The 16,169-nt window shown below is 56.9% G+C and overlaps 1 protein-coding gene across 1 annotated transcript; it reads left to right on the top strand.

Annotated features, from left to right (window-relative positions):
- Nucleotides 1–1,569: 1,569 nt before the first annotated feature.
- LRRC32 (leucine rich repeat containing 32) lies at nucleotides 1,570–15,689 on the top strand. The gene is made up of 3 exons (XM_049652579.1): nucleotides 1,570–1,647; nucleotides 6,435–6,525; nucleotides 11,130–15,689. The coding sequence occupies exons 2-3, from the start codon at nucleotides 6,439–6,441 to the stop codon at nucleotides 13,032–13,034; spliced, it is 1,992 nt and encodes a 663-aa protein (XP_049508536.1). The 5' UTR covers nucleotides 1,570–1,647; nucleotides 6,435–6,438; the 3' UTR covers nucleotides 13,035–15,689.
- The last annotated feature ends 480 nt before the right edge of the window (nucleotides 15,690–16,169 follow it).

Below are 16,169 nucleotides of genomic sequence, written 5' to 3'. Positions count from 1 at the left end.
GAATCAAGAGAGAGGGTTGGGATGACCAGCTGGGACCTCCAAGAGCATAGCTCGGAGGCCTCCAGCGGCTGACAGGGAAGGGGGAGGCTTCGACACCCTTCCCTGTTCCTGCACCCTTTCCTACCCATGCCTTCATTCCAGCTCAGGCCCCTCCTTGGGGAAGATTTCCCTGATCTCTTCCCAGATTAGGTTAGGCCCTGGGCCACCTGCTATCACAGTTTGTCCTCTCTCTGGACCATCCCCATCTGCCCACACCTGTCCCCACAGTAAGCCAGATGGGAAGAAGTAAAGATGTCAGCCATCTAGGGATTCAGGGAACCCAGTTTCTAAGCCCAGCTTTGCCCTGATTTAACACAAGGCTTTGGGTGGTCACTTACCATCTGTAAAATGGAGCAGCCCATGTCACTTTCAGGGCTGGGAAGAGAAACATTCTATCCTTGGGACTGAGGCCCAGGAGACAGCCATGACCCTTCTCCCCCATCTTTGGGTCCACACCCTGCAGGACAGAGTACCCATGATTAGGTAGGGCCGAGGCATCTAGGAGAGGGGGGTTGGCTTTGGGGAAGGTGTGCCTCAACCTGTAATGTAAAAGACAACGATTCCACCATGCTCCTTGTGCTCACAGCACTTTAAACCAACCTGAGCAAGATGGTGCCTGGAAAAGGGGACCCAGAGGCACCTGGACTTAGCTTTATGGACAGATTGCGTTCCAATCCCTGCTCTGTTAGGCAATGTGACTTTGGATGTGCCATTTAACCTTTACGAGACTCAGTTTCCCCAAACATAAATGGGGACCTTACTAGTCCCAGACAACTGGTTTCTATTTATATATTCGCTGTCCCATCCCTAGCCTTGCTTTCTCCATCTGAAAACTGGAGGCTCGGATGGTACCATTTCACAGGACGGCTTAAGGGTCCGGGAGATGATGGAGGAAGGCGAGTCTGGATACAAGAGCACAATCAGAGAGGGGAAGTGACCTGCCTGGACTCGTCAGAGGGGATGGCCGCGGTGTGGGGAACCCCCTCTGCGGCCGCCCCAGGGCCAGTGAAGGGTCATTTCCTTCCGCGTTCAGCCCCGCCGTCACCTCTCCTGTTTGTCCCCCCTAAGTGCGGCGGCGCCGGCAGCGGGGAAATCGGGGCCAGGCCGGATTTCCTCTGCGGACCTGCGGCTCCTAGAGGGCCCCCTCCCGCCCCTCCGGACCCCGCGGGGCCACGAGCTGCACGTGCGGCGGTCCGGGGCGGCCTCGCCCGCCCAGAGCTTCCTTAGCGACCCTCCTTCCCACCCCCGGCCCTTTCATCCCGCCCCCTGCCACCCCGCCCCTTCCCAGCCCGGGTTCCAGCGGAAAGATGCTTCACCCTCTCGCGCGTTCCGGAGAAACCGAGTCACGCGGGGGCGCGCCGGCCGGGCGCTAGGACCCCGCAGCTTGGCCGAGGGGGGGCGTGGTGGGGCGGGTCGGCAGGAGAGGTATTTAAATTGGAGCCCGAGCCGCCCCCTCGCGGGTCGGGTTCCCGTGGGGGCAGTGGAGCAGCCGTGGGCCTCCGCCGGCCGTGACCCCGGGGTCTGGCGCGGGGTGGGGCCGTGGGGGGCAGATTTGCGCAAAATGTGCCGGGGCTGCGCGGGAGAGGAGCGGCGGCCGCGCTGAGCCAGGTAGGAGCCGCCCCGCGGGCGAGGCTGCCGGCCCCTCGGGGAGCCCGCTGTCCCGCGCCCCTGGCGAGCGCGGGGTGCGGCGAGTCCGTCGGGACGCCTCCCGCGCCCCCCAGTAGTCCTCTCCGGCCGCCGCCCACTTCGCGCGTGGAGCCAAGCTTGACCCTCCCTCGGCCCCACGGCTCCTGTCTCAGCTGATCTTTCCCGCGAAGGGAGAGCCCGGCGTTCCTATTTGACAGATGGGAAAACAGGGGCGGAAAGGCCGGCACTTACTTGCCCGGGAACTCACAGCTAGGCTAGGGCAGATCGGGATTTGAATCCAAGTCTCCCACCACCCTCTGACTCAGGCCGCCCCGGGGCTTCCCATCCCACCGCACCAAAGAGCTTCCTTGCCCATCTCTGGGTGGGGATTCGTAGGGGCGGGGGGTGGGGGGGGCACCTCTCCCAGGGGGCTCTGAAGCCGGCCTTCTTCATGAGTGGTAAGATGTGAGGGACCCCCACCCCCACCCCAGGCTGCCTGAAATTCCACCATCACAGCTACATTCCTTTGGGTTAAGGTCTAATTCCCCCGTGGGATGCACATGTCTCCAGAATGGGGCTTGCCCTTAGTGATTCACTGCTTGCTATGAACGTCCACAGCAGCTCTCCCAGGACCCCACTCTGCTGGAGACTGGGGCTGAGAGGAGGGAGAGGAGCACCTCAGAGCCCAGTCCTGTGAGCCTGTTTGTTTGTGTGTGGTAGGGGTGGGGGTGGGGGTCGTTGGAAGGGGTTAGGGAGGGAGCACTTGGCCTGGTGTAGTGGAAACATTTGCTCTGAAGGCAGACAGACCAGATTCTGAATCAGTCTCTGCTGTTTACTGTGTGACTTTGGGTAAGTCACCTCTTTGAGCCTCGTTTTCCTCATGGGCAAAGGGAGGACGAGCAGGCAGCTCAGCACCTGGAGAAAACACAGCATTTGGGTCATGGAGACCTGGGCTAACCCCCAAAATGCTAATAAGCTGAGTAACTGTGGGCTAAGTCGCTTCACCTTTCTGAGCCTCAGTTTTCTCATCTGTAAAGTGGAAATTATGGTAACCACCTTATTGGGTTGTGATTTCAAAGAGATAATATACGTCAAATGCTCAGAAGAGTGTCTAACGTCCTGAAATAGTAGAGATGGGCTTATTATAATAGCAGACATTGCCCCCACTATTTCTCTCTCTCTCTCTTTCTCTGTCTGTCTGTCTCTATCACACACACACACACACACACACACACACACACACACACACACACACGCACGGTTATCCTCTGGCATTTCTCCTCCCAGTTAGAGTTCTAAAATGTCTCCTGCCTTCTCTTGCCTAGGCTACTGGTCTGCAGGCCAGAGGCCTCGCTCCTCAACATGCCTCACCTGGGCCATTCAGCCTTGTGGGTCTTTGCCCCAGCTGGGAAAGATGTGTCCAAGATATTTTGACAGCCATTCTCAGCTTGATCATCACTGTGCTTGGGGGAAGCCAGTGGCAGAACAGGAACCAGGCTGCTTGCTGGACTGATGGGACACTTAGGCACTGAAAGGTTAAGGGACTTGCCCAGGGAGCAGGGTCGGTAGGCAGTAGAGTCTGGAAGTAAGCCTGGGTCTGAGTGACTGCAGTGCTCCCTCGAGGGTGAATAGCCCTCCAATGCCACACATCGAGTCCTGGGCACTGCGGAAGGATGCACAGATGCCCGCCTCAGGGGTAGGGTAAAATTTGGCAGGCAGAGGAGGGGTGGTGAGGGCCCCTTTGGGCAACAATGCCTTCAGGTTCAGGACCCAGAGGTCCTGACCTTGTCCTGACCTCGGAGGCCCCTGCAGTAGAGCCTTTACCCCTCACTTTGCCATTCGTTCAATAGATCTTTGGTGAGCACCACTTAAGAGACCCCTGTTCTCACAGAATCAGAAATAAAGGAGCAGAAAATGATCAATGCAAGGAAACAATAAAATGTGTGAGAATCTGGGGACTAGGATTCCAGGTGGAGGGAGCAGCAAGGGCAAAGGCCCTGAGGCAGGAATGCACTTGCTATGTTTGAGGAATGGTGGAATTTGGTAAGGGCAGGGCGAATGGGAGATGCGGGCAGAGAAGAGCTTGTGTAAAGCCTGGTTGTTATTGGAGGTTCTCAAGCTGTGAGATTCATGATCTCATATATGATTTGGAGACCTCACTCTGGCTGTGCGTGGAGGGCAGCCTGAAAGGGGTCAGGGTGGAAGTATGGTGTTGCTTCAAGGCCCAGGGTTGTGATGGTGCCTCATTGTGGGGCAGTGATGGAGGAGGGAAGCGGCAGACGGCCCCAGGGTCTGTTTTTCAGGCAGAACAGGCAGCACCCGCTGATGGGGGGGAAGGTACGGCAGGGAGATGAAGGGAGAGCCTAGGAGAACGCTGCTCTCGCCAGCGTCACCCTGTGTCAATTCTCAGTGCCTCCCTGGCCTGCCTGCTGGTGTGAAATGGAGCCCAGGGGAGAGTGAGTCCTCTGTGCCCTGGGGCACTGACCGTGGGAAAGGGGTTGGAGGCACAAGCCACGGAGTGCTCAGTGCTGTGCTCACTGGAAGCTCAGGGTCTGTGGGAACCTGGAGGAGGGACTATACATTGCCCAGACTTGGGGAATCAGAGAAGGCTTCCTGGAGGAAGTGGTATTGAAGCTGAGATCCAAAGGATAAGGAGACATTCAGCACAAGAGAGGGGAGGAAGTGAAGATTTGGGGCAGTGAAAAGGCACTCAGAGAACTGAAGGCAATAGGAGGCTTCCAGAACCCAGAGTGGGAAAGGGGACAGTGCTAGATGAAGCTGGAGGGAAGAACTAACCGTGCAGGCACACTCCCCAAGGGCCTTGAAGGCCCCCCTGAGAGGTTTCCACTCAATTCTGACTATACTAGCTTTCAAAGGGGGGGGGGGTGATGTTCTGCTTTTTAGACAGCAGAACCAAATTTCCTGTGAAAGCAGGTGAGAGGAGAGCAGCTGTGGGGGGGGTGGGGAGGGCATGGCCCTGAGGGGAACCTAGGCAATGGCGTTTAAAAGATGCCCCTGAATGTTTGGGCAAGAAGTGGCCTCAGAACCAGCCATCTTAATCTAAACTTTATCACAAGGACACTGGTGGATTCCAACAAAGACCCAGCCCTCAAAGGTCCCATAGATGCCTCCTCTTCTAAAGCACCCTTCAGAGTGGCGATTCAGTGCTCGTTTATTAAGCACCCGTGGGTGACCTTCTAGTGTAGACGTTTAGGGCACAGATTGCCTGTGCCAGCCACTGGTTAGTTGTGTGACCTTGGGCATGTTACTTAACCTCTCCGAGCCTCAGTTTCCCCACCTGCAAAATGGGAATGGTAATCATAGAACCAAGTGCGTGAACTGCTGTGAGGATTAAGTGAGTTAATACACATAAAGTATCGAGAAGAGTGCCTGGTTTATGATAAAGGGCTCTGTAAGGGCACTTTCATAGAATGCATCTCATTTGATCGTTAACAAAACTTGGCAAAGTTGGCATTAACCTCAAAAGAGGAAACTGAGGGGCGTCTGGGTGGCTCAGTCGGTTGAGTGTCCGACTTCGGCTCAGGTCATGATCTCACGGTTCATGAGTCCGAGGTCTCTGTTGGGCTTACTCTTGTCAGCACAGAGCCTGCTTTGGATCTCCTGCCCCCTTTCTCTCTGCCCCTCCCCCGTTTGTGCACGTGCATGCATTCTCTCTCTCTCTCAAAAAAAAAAAACAACACAAACATTAAAAAAAAAAAAAGAGGAAACTGAGGCTCACAGAGGTGAAGTGACTTGTGCAAGGTCACACAACAGGCAAGTGGAGGGGAAAGAGAAAGCAGTCAGTTACAGGTGACTGAGTCCAGTGCTCTTGGAGGGCTTTACAAAGTGCCCTTCCTTGTTAACACTCTGTTTGCATTATGATCACTTCTGTGCATTTATATGTGGCCTCAGTTCCCAGCACAGAGCCAGACTTGAGGAGGCATTCAGTTTAGGTGTGAATGAATGAATGAATGAATGAATGAAATCAGTGGCTTGATCTGTCTACTTCTAGCACTTGGCCCAGCTCCTCAGCAAGTGAGCTGCTAGCGGCAATGGGATGCAACCCTGCTCAGGGCCTCTGTGGCCCCCCTCAATGCCACCTCAGCTCTACACGGAGAGGACACCAGCAGGCCTAAGAGTCCCCCTGCACTGGCAGTAGGCAGTAGCTTCAGTGAAAGTAAAGGGCCTGGAGCCCGCTCCTGGGGAAGTCCACAGCGACAGTGCTGGGGGCAGGGCAGAGGCCTCCTGGCGGGGTTTCCTGTCAGGGCTCCAGGCCCAGCCTTCAAACAATGGCAGCGACTCCAGAATCAGAAAATCAAAAGAAAAAGGGCAAAATAAAAGTCCGGGGGTGGGGGGAATTGAGGAATTCCGTTTGGGGTCTAAGGAACCAGGATGGGGGACCTGCTTATGACCTGGGTGGAAATGCAGTCAGAGGCCTAGCTCCCCACCTCACCTCACCCCAGCCCTGAGCTTGGCCCAGGGCAGCCCTTAGAGTCCCTCTGTCTCCTGCTCACCTCCTCCAGGCAGTCTTCTGGCAAGTAGGGTCTTTTGAAACCCAAATCTGACCAAGTCACGCACTCCTTAAAAACTCTTGCTGCCTGGGGCAATGGCCTGGCACTAGGGATCCTTTGTGGTAGCCTTTGGACCCAGTTCTCACCCACCTCCACTGTGATCTGGGGTTCCCTGAAGGCAGGCACAGACAGGATGGGGGCAGTGGAAAGGAGCCAGTGATCTTAACAGTGTTCCCCTTTCCTTCCCACCCTACACAGAGCCATGAGCCACCAGATCCTGCTGCTCCTGACCGTGCTGACCCTGGGCCTGGCCACCTCCCAACACCGAGACAAGGTGCCCTGTAAGATGGTAAGAAGCCCCACCTAGGCAGGGTAGGGCCCCTAGGGTGTCCTGCCGTCCCAGCCCCACAAGCCAGAAGTCTGAGGAGTTAGAAGAGGAAAGGGAATGCATTTGTTTTTTTAATTTTTTTATAAAGTTTATTCATTTATTATTTCAGAGAGAGAGAGAGAGGGAGAGAACAAGTGGGGGAGGGGCAGAGAGAGAAGGAGACACAGAATCCGAAGCAGGCTCCAGGCTCTGAGCTGTCAGCACAGAGCCCCAGGCAGGGCTTGAACTCAGGGAGATCTCAGGGAGATCGTGACCTGAGCCAAAGTCGGATGCTTAGCCAACCAAGCCAGCCAGGTGCCCCAGGGAATGCATTTAATGCATTTAAATCTTACATTTAATAAGTACCTACTAGAATGTTTAAATACCTTCTGCACTATTAATCCTATTGGGTAAGTACCATTATTCCCATTGTATAGAATTGGAAACAGCTGTTTAGAGAGGCTAGGTTACTTGTCTAAGGTCATTCAACTAGGACCAGGGGGCTGATATTGGACTCTATTCCCCAAGCTGCCTCTGCAGGGCAGTGGACCCATCTGGGTGATGCAGAGTATGTGTATGTGTGGGGAATTGGGGGTGGGCCAGCTGGGTCCCTCATGCAGAAAATCTCCTTTCCTAACTGGGGTCCTTGACTTGGGCCTGTCTGCTGCTTCCCTCCCTGATGGGATGCCTCTCACTCAGTACAGCCAAGGCCAAATGCTACCTCCTCCAGAAAGTCTCCCCTGACCACTCCCAGGCTGCTCTGGTTCTGTTTGCTTCCTCTTTCTGGACCCTCCTACTGAGCACGTGGGGTAGTGGGTGAGTGGGTCCAAGCCTGGTTCCCCTGCCAGACCAAGAATTTCTTGAGGGCAGAGATAAGGTTTGGTTCACTCTGGGTCCTTTTTCTTGCCCTGAGCCAGGCAGACTAGCCCTGAAGTCACTGGGACCCCGCAGGATACAGGGAAAAGGGACCACCTAGGTCCACTTATAAGTCACCCAGGTGAAGGCCAGAGTCAGGCTGGAGAAGGCACAGGCCCTCCAGCAGCCCCACCTGGACCTGGGGCCAGAAGCTCATGATACAGGTGGGGCAGCTGCCTCAGGGGCTGGAAGGGCCGGCAGCCCTTCCCTGGGTTGGCGGGGTCCTAGTGAAGGGGCTGGACCACCCAACAGGCAGAGGGAAGCTGAGTGAGCTTTGCATTCTGGGTAAAAGTGCATTCAGAAAGCACTTTCTGAACTACCATGGAAGATCAATATAGGAGTGACGATGACTTTCAAAATAGTGAAAAGAAGTTGCCACATACTAAGGGCTCACGAGGTGCCTGCACCATGCTGAGGGCTTTCTCTCATTTTATCCTACAAAGAACTCTTTTCAGCTGAGGACACCGAGGCTGAGAGAAGAGATGTGACCCACCAGGGTCATACAGACAGGAAGCAACAGAGCTAGGACTTGAACCCATGTCTCCCGAGCTGGTGCTGTCCCCTGCCGGGTGCCTCTTTCTACCTCATTTCCCTTCTATGCGCAAGTGGCAAAATGGAGTTGGGTGGAAAGTCCTCTTCCCTCCTAAAAAAAAAAAAAAAAGCAGGGCAGTGGCATGCTGGCATCCCAGAGACAGTGGGTAGCAGATTGTCAGGGACAGCTCTGAACTTGGCCATGTCAGCCATGCTGGAGGCTCAGAGCCGAAGGCGCAGCGGACACCCTTAGAAACAGAGTTCTGAGAGCCACCCTGGCCTTCACGCTCCCTCCTGGACTGGCAGCCCAGAGCCGCCCTGCCAGCCTTCGTGGGCACCAAGGTGGAAAGCAAGTCTTAGGCCCTGGGCTTGGCCAGCTTTGTGTCCTGGCTCAGCTCTCAGGGGCTGGTGTCTTGGGAGCCTTTGAGTATCCAGAGGCGAGATGGGGTGTGGGATAACATGGGTCCCAGTACAGTGCCCCCCATACAGCAGATGCTCGGCAAATGGTACCATTTACTGTGCTGGAGTAGTCAATGTGGGTGCTGGGCCAGCTGAGGGCCCAGTGATCAGAACTCAGCTGGCACCGACAGGAAAAGGAACTCACACTGGTACCCTGGAGCCTCTGACCGTCAGAGCTGGGGGAAGCTCACCCCCCTGCCCTGAGCCTCAGTTTCCTTAGGGAGTACAGCAGGGTAAATAAATGAGGCAAGGGGTCTGCGCAGTCCGCCATGGGGCCTGCCACAGAGCTGGCGCTCCGTGACAGCCGCGGTCATTGTGTTCCTTTTGCTGTTTCTTCCTTAAGTCAGGATGGTCCAGGGAGCTGAGGATGGAGGTGAGGCCGTGCCTAGTGGCCCGAGCTGGCAGAGAGGGTGTGAGGGAGGAAGGGGCAAGAGACGGGAAGCGCTGGCAAGGTGACAGGGCTGGGTTTCTGGTTCGTGGGGGCGCCCAACCGCGGTGTATCTGTGGGTCTCTGAGGCCTCCAGGAAGCTGCTTCGCTGGAGGTGGTAGGAGTGGTCACTGGGCTGCCTGGAACGGGGAAGAGTCACACAGATGCCTGATGAGGACCCCCCCCACACACACCACCACACACTCACCTTGGGGTTCTGGGGAGGAAGCTGAGAGCTGGGCCAGGCAGGGGACACCCAGGCTGCTGTTTCTGCTGTGTGGGCTCAGCCACTAACTCACTGTGACCTTGCATAGGTCACTGCCATCTTCAGGTTCCGTCTCCCCATCTGAGAAGTGGGTGGGCCAGAGTCTTTTTACTCTAATGGGCTTTGAGTCCATTTTGAATACATCGACTCTCTTTTTTCTTTCCTTTCAGAAAGGTGATTGATTCAATCCCTCAGACCTTTACTAAGCCAGAGATGTCCGTGACTCATTCATTAAAAAAAACTGATTGAGCACCTTTTGTGGGCCAGGTCCAAGGCATCCCCATCAATCACACCAGTCCCTGTTAGCTCTGAGCTCTCTGCGCAGCAGGTCCCACACAGACAGTCACAATCTGGGGCCAAAGCTCTGCGAGAGGGAGCACTGGGGGCTCTCTGGCCTGGGGAGAGCCCAGAGGAGACCCAACCTGCCCAGCTCAGTACGTTGGGCTCACTCTGCACATCTGGGTGGGGGTGGGCCTAACCAGTGCAGGGAACAGCAAGGAGAAGGCCCAGAGGTAGGTGTGGGAGGGTATGAAGGGCACTGCTCAGATGTTGTCACTGCATGTGGGCTGGGCAGGAGTGGGCTGGGGGGAGAGGGGATAAGTTGGCAAGGGCTACAAACAGTTTTGAACCCCACTGAGGGTCCTGGACTTTGCCCTGGAGGGGATTAAGCAGAGGGTGGCACAGAGTTTGTTTGTTTGTTTAGCAGTTGCCAGGCATTTGACTGGTGGAGGGGTCAGAAGGGGTCAATGGATACAGAGAACCCCGGGGCAGGAATAGGCCTGAACTGGGTGGTTGTGGAAGTCAGACCGTTTCCTGGGAAAGGCTGCCTTCCTGGGGTCCTTGAAGGGATGAGAAGGGGAGACTGTATCTGCACAGAAAGCATTCAGGCTCCAGAAGGCCCAGGCACTAGAAGGACGGAAGTTGGGCCTTTGATCGTGAGGAGACCCGGGCTCCAATCCCAGCTCTGCTCCTCATCGGCTGAGCGATCCTGGAGCCTCTCTACCCTCTCTGAGCTTGGGTTTCTGTAAATAGGGGTGATCATATCTGACGGGCTTGCTGCTGCGAGGCTCCAGTGAGATGAGGGGCCTGAATGTGCTAAATAAAATGTAAAATGCTGAGTTGGTGCTGAGGAAGGCTGTTAAGTTTCTAGATAAGAAACCAGAGCGATGATGTGATTTGGTAAGGCTCACACAGCAAAATCATATTCTTGTCACCAAAGAATGTGGGTTGGGACCCCGGCCATCTTTCCCCCTGCTTCCTACCCCTGTTCCCATCTCCAGAGGCCAGTCTGGATCGGGCCTTGGGAAGCAAGGCCACGGATGGAGGTGGGGCAGGTAGCAGCAGCAGAAAGGAGGTCTCCTCTGGGGATAGGCAGCAAGGAAGGCAGGCACTAGGACCCGGAGCTCTGCCCCCTGGAATGAGGTCTGAGGGTAGGAAGCCAAAATGAGAACTAGTGAGAGGAGTACAAATTGCATTTTGGAAACATTTCTCCCCACATGGTTTCTAGTCTAATAGCAGCTGGGTAAATTTAACTCTCTGGGACCAAAGAAGGAACCCAGGATATGAACCAGGAGTCCCGGCTATCAGCTTGGCCCTGTTGTCCACTGGCTTGGGATCACACTAGGTGAAATATGGTTCCGTTTCCTGTAAAATGGGATAATAATCAATGTAGGGTGTTTTGTTAGTTCATTTGTCCTCATATCTGTCTGTTATTTCTGTGTGTATCCATCAAAATTCCTTAAGTCCCTCCCTGATGCCCAGCCCAGGACTGAGTGCCAGAAATGGGAGCAGGGGGCAAGATGGAGATCATCCAGACATGGGAGGATTAGGCTGGGGTGGGGGAATGTGGAGCCCTCGCTAGGTCTGGCTGGGGTGGGGGTGGGTAGGAGAGGGAGTTGAGTCATCCTTTCCAGATGCTGTGTCTGGTTCCACCCCCCACTGCACCCACTAATGCCCACTGCTCTCCCTGCCCTCCCCGACCCACCCCAGGTAGACAAGGAGGTCTTGTGCCACGGTCTTGGCCTGTTCCAGGTCCCCTCAATGCTCCCACTGGACATCGAGGCCCTCGACCTATCTGGAAACCAGCTGCAGAGAATCCTGGCCTCGCCCCTGGGCTTCTACACAGAGCTTCGGCACCTGGACCTGAGCACCAATGAGATCAGCTTCCTCCAGACAGGTGTCTTCCAGGCCCTGCCCCACCTGGAGCACCTCAACCTGGCCCATAACCGCCTGGCAGTGGGCACCGTGCTGAGCGCCCCTGGCCTGGGCCCCCTGCCGCATGTGACATCTCTGGACCTGTCTGGGAACAGTCTGTACAGTGGCCTGGTGGAGCGGCTGCTGGGGGAGGCACCTGCCCTGCGCACCCTCTCGCTGGCAGAGAACAGCCTGACCCGCCTGGCCCGCCATACCTTCTGGGGCACACCTGTGCTTGAGCGGCTGGACCTCCACAGCAACGTGCTCATGGACATTGAGGACGGCGCTTTCGAGGCCCTGCCGCACCTGGCCCACCTCAATCTCTCCAGGAATTCTCTCACCTGCATCTCTGACTTCAGCCTCCAACAGCTGAGGGTGCTTGACCTGAGCTGCAACAGTATTGAGGCCTTCCAGACGGCCCCAGAGCCCCAGGCTGAGTATCAGCTCGCCTGGCTTGACCTGCGGGAGAACAGACTGCTCCACTTCCCTGACCTGGCCGCGCTCCCGAGACTCATCTACCTGAACGTGTCCAACAACCTCATCCGGCTCCCCGCGGAGCCACCCCAGGGCGGTGAGGGCATCCATGCACCTTCCGAGGGTTGGTCAGCCTTGCCCTTCTCGAACCCCAGCCGGAACTCCAGCACCCACCCCCTCTCCCAGCTCTTGAATCTGGATTTGAGCTACAATGAGATTGAGCTGGTCCCTGAGGGCTTTCTTGAGCCCCTGACCTCCCTTCGCTTCCTAAATCTCAGCCGAAACTGCTTGCGAGCCTTTGAGGTGCGGCGTGCGGGCTTCCTGCCTTGCCTCGTGCACCTGGACGTCAGCCACAACGCGCTGGAGACGCTGGAGCTGGGCCCCAGGGCCCTGGGGTCTCTGCGGACACTGCTCCTACAGGACAATGCCCTGCAGGACCTGCCCCCCTACACTTTTGCCAGCCTGGCCAGCCTGCAGAAGCTTAACCTGCAGGGGAACCAGATCAGGCCTTGCGGGGGGCCAGGTGAGCCTGGCCCCTCGGGCTGCGTGGCCTTCTCTGACATCTCTTCCCTCCGCATCCTGAACCTGGCGGACAATGAGATGGAGGTGCTCCGGCCGGGTGCCTTCCTCCACACGCCGCTTACTGAGCTGGACCTCTCTGCGAACCCAGGGCTGGATGTGGCCACGGGGGCCTTGGCGGGCCTGGAGGCCTCCTTGGAGGTCCTGGCCCTGCAGGGCAATGGGCTGGCCATCCTGCAAGTAGACCTGCCCTGCTTCAGCTGCCTGAAGCGACTCAATCTTGCCGAGAACCGCCTGAGCCGCCTGCCTGCCTGGACGCAGGCTGTGTCACTGGAGGTACTGGACCTGAGGAACAACAGCTTCAGCCTCTTGCCAGGCAGTGCCATGGGCGGCCTCGAGCCCAGCCTCCGGCGCCTCTACCTGCAGGGGAATCCACTGAGCTGCTGTGGCAACGGCTGGCTGGCAGCCCAGCTGCACCAGGGCCGTGTGGACGTGGATGCCACCCAGGACCTGACCTGCCGCTTCGGCTCCCGGGAGGAGGTATCCCTGAGCCACGTGCGTCCTGAGGACTGTGAGAAGGGGGGGCTCAAGAATGTCAACCTCATCATCATCCTGACCTTCGCACTGGTCTCTGCCGTCCTCCTCACCACACTGGCCACCTGTTGCTGTGTCCGCCGGCAGAAGTTCAACCAGCAGTACAAAGCCTAGAGAGGCCAGAGACTGTAGAACGGCCCGGCCGGGAGCCCCGCCGGGTCAGCTGGGGAGCCAGAGGCACGGACAAGGGTGGGGACTGACCCAAGGTCACACAGGGTCTGAGAACTCTGCTCTCTAAATCCCAGCCCAGGGCTCCTTTCCCTGTATCCCGCTGTACTGGCAGGTGACCCACTTCCCAGGCCACACATGTGGTCCAGCTGTGGAAGCCGGAAGTCAAGCAGTTTCAGGAGCGACAGAAAATAAGGTCGACCTATCCAGTCAACGAATCTTCGCCCGGCATCTGTTTTGCACCACATCCTGCTCTGGGGACTGGGGACGCCCGGTGACTGAGACACATCCCTGCCCTCAGGCATCTCCCGGCCCTGGTGGGGAGGTGGTCGCCAAGCCAGGCAGTGACCACACGGAGTGTGGAGATCCAGGGCCCCAAAGCTCTCCAGCCCCAGCTGGCTGAGTCCTGGGGCTCAGTGGCAAGCCCTGCCTCAGCAGGGCCAGAGCAAAGGAGGGGCGAGACCCAGAAGACTTGTCTGAGCCGGTTCCAAGCAGACTGTTTGTCACATCTTCTGATAATGACTTTCAGCCTCTCTGGAACATGAAGAGCTTGTGACCGGAAGAGAACTGGAGCCACATGGATCGGGCTACTAGGCGGGCTGCAGCGGCTCCTGCTTAAGAGGCGGTTGCCCTGGGTTCCGGCCGGGTGGTAGACCATCCCATTTCCCACTCCAAACAGGCTCTTTCCCTACCTGGCACCCTCGTGGTGCCCACACTAGCCCAAACACCGCTCCAGCCCCCCAGCTCCTCTGCAGGCACATGCAGGCATGCTGTTCAGTCCCAGCCCTACGCCGGCTGGTGAGCCAGGAGTTAGAAGCTTAGGTATCTGGTTCTGTTTTGCACCAGGCTCGGCAGCTGTGACACGTCTGCCTCTTTACGACAACCCTCTGAGGTTGGTCTTTTATCCCATTTCACCAAAACTCCAAAACTCTCCCTTCAGGGTCCTCCAGCTAAAAAACGACATAGCTGAGATTCAGACTCAAATCCTCCTGTCTCCAGGGCCTGACCTTTGCCACTGTGGGGGCTGTAGGCCGTTAGGTGGACAGGAAATGGACCCACATCGAGGGAACAGGCCCTGGGGGCATCCTGTGCCACATATACCCACCCACTCCTCTCCCGCCTCTCTCCTAGGCAGGTAGACACAGGCCCTCCCCTCCTCCTCTGCCTCAGTTTCCCTTACTCCCTCCTTTGCAGACTGGTGTGTATTCACCATTTTCTGTTTTGCTCTTGTGTTCCCTCTTCCTCCACTGAGCGAAGTCCTGAGTTTGAGACTATTGAGTCCAACCTCCCCGTTGCACAGATAGGGAAACTGAGGCTGGGGAAGAGAATGGAATTTGCTGAGAGCTTCACAAGTCGGTGGCAAAGCCTGTGAGAAAAAGTGGATTCAGACCTCCCTGGGGGTGTGAGGGGGGTTTAGGGCTTGGACCTGAGTGATTCTCTTCTCTCTCAGCTGTCATATCACAAGATAATGCTGGCTCCAAACTCTTTCGGGTCCTCATCAGGCAGGGACTTTTTCCTCTTAGACAAATGAGTAGAAATACTCATCTAGGTGTAACTCCCTATTCTTCACACCCATGGAATCATGGGCTTTCCAGGGAGCCCTGGGGTCAGCCCAAGACCCTGTGTTACTGTCTTCACCAGCTTGGCCCGTGGTCTGGCTCACGATGGTGCTTGAGTGAGACAATGAAAACACCCCTCTCTCGGCCCCATTTTATAGACAAGAAAACTGAGGCCCAGAGAGGGCCAAGGACTCAGGGAGTCAGTGGCAGAGCCGGGGCTAGAAGCTGGTATCTTGGCCCCACCCTGGGGCCCTGGTGGTATGTGGGACAGCCGGGTGGATCCAGCCCTGGTTGGGATCACAACCACAGATGGTCACTGCACATAAACACTCTTCCTCAGGCCTGGAGGGCGGGGCGTGGGCCCCTTCGTGCCTGATCTTCGAAAACACTACGCAATGCTGCTCTCACCTCCCAGGAGCCAGGCCACAGCCCTGGCCTCGGGACCAGCTCTTTGTATAACCCACATGAATGTATTAAAAAATAATTTGGGAGAAACAGCGTGGCCTGCCAGCCTCCTCCTCACTGCGGGTGATTGGCATCATGGCATCCGCTTGAGCCCTGCCCCCTCTGCTTCCACTGCGGGCATTGGATCCTCATGGCTAACCCATGGAGAGATGGGCTGAGGGCTGTTGAGGGGAGACTGAGGCTCTGGGTCCTCACCGCCCGGGACCTTGGGGCCTCAGCCCTCATTCCCCTGCCACACCTCTGACCCTTGCACTCAACAAGCCCTGACCCGGCCTGACCCTTCCTCCTTCGGCAGCTTCTGTTCTTACCCTCTCTCTGTGCTCACGGCCCTGCCTCATCGCAGAGCCCTGCTGTCTCTCCTGCCCACCCTCCGGGGCCTTTCACGGGCCCTTCATTTTCCTCCCTGTGTAGCCTCTCCTCTGTCTTCGCACATTCCTCTCACACCTTGGCTGTGTTCAAGTCTGCCTTATCTGAAAGATAGTAAAAGACCCTTAAACTGCTTTCCCTCTCCTTCTCCTACCTCATAGGTAACTCCTTAGTGAAGTAGCCCCCCTCTCCCCTCCCTTCTCACCCACCCCAGGTGTCATTGCCCCTCTGCACCCCCCCCCCCGCACTGCCTTGAACCGAGGTCATCTAGGGTATCCTTTGCCAGACTCAGTGCACTTTCCAGACTGTACCTCCTCGACCCCTCAGCTGCGGGGGTCCCTCACCCCATAGTTCCCGTCCCTCATGCCCGGCACTCGGCACACTCGCCTTGGTATCTAGGCCCCCCACACATGGTGTCTGCCTTCCTTTGAGACCGCTCCTTTTCAGACTCTGCTATGTGCTCATCTCCATCCAGCTTTCTGAGTGGTGATTGCCAGGACGCTGTTCCAGGCCCTCTTCCCTCAGGAATGCCATCACCCTCATGATTGTAGCCACTCCGTTGCTCTGATGCCCACATCTCTAGCTCCAGCCCCAGTCAGCCCTGAGCATCCGGCCCTGATACCCAGAGGCCTCCGCAGCTGGAGAGCTAATGTTCTCCCGGGGGCCAGGGAATTGAATCGGTGGTCAGTTG

This window comes from Panthera uncia, chromosome D1 (assembly GCF_023721935.1).
Source record: "Panthera uncia isolate 11264 chromosome D1, Puncia_PCG_1.0, whole genome shotgun sequence".
Taxonomy (NCBI): domain Eukaryota; kingdom Metazoa; phylum Chordata; class Mammalia; order Carnivora; family Felidae; genus Panthera; species Panthera uncia.
Note: the sequence above shows the minus strand (reverse complement) of the source record. Positions and strands in the feature narration are given on the sequence as shown.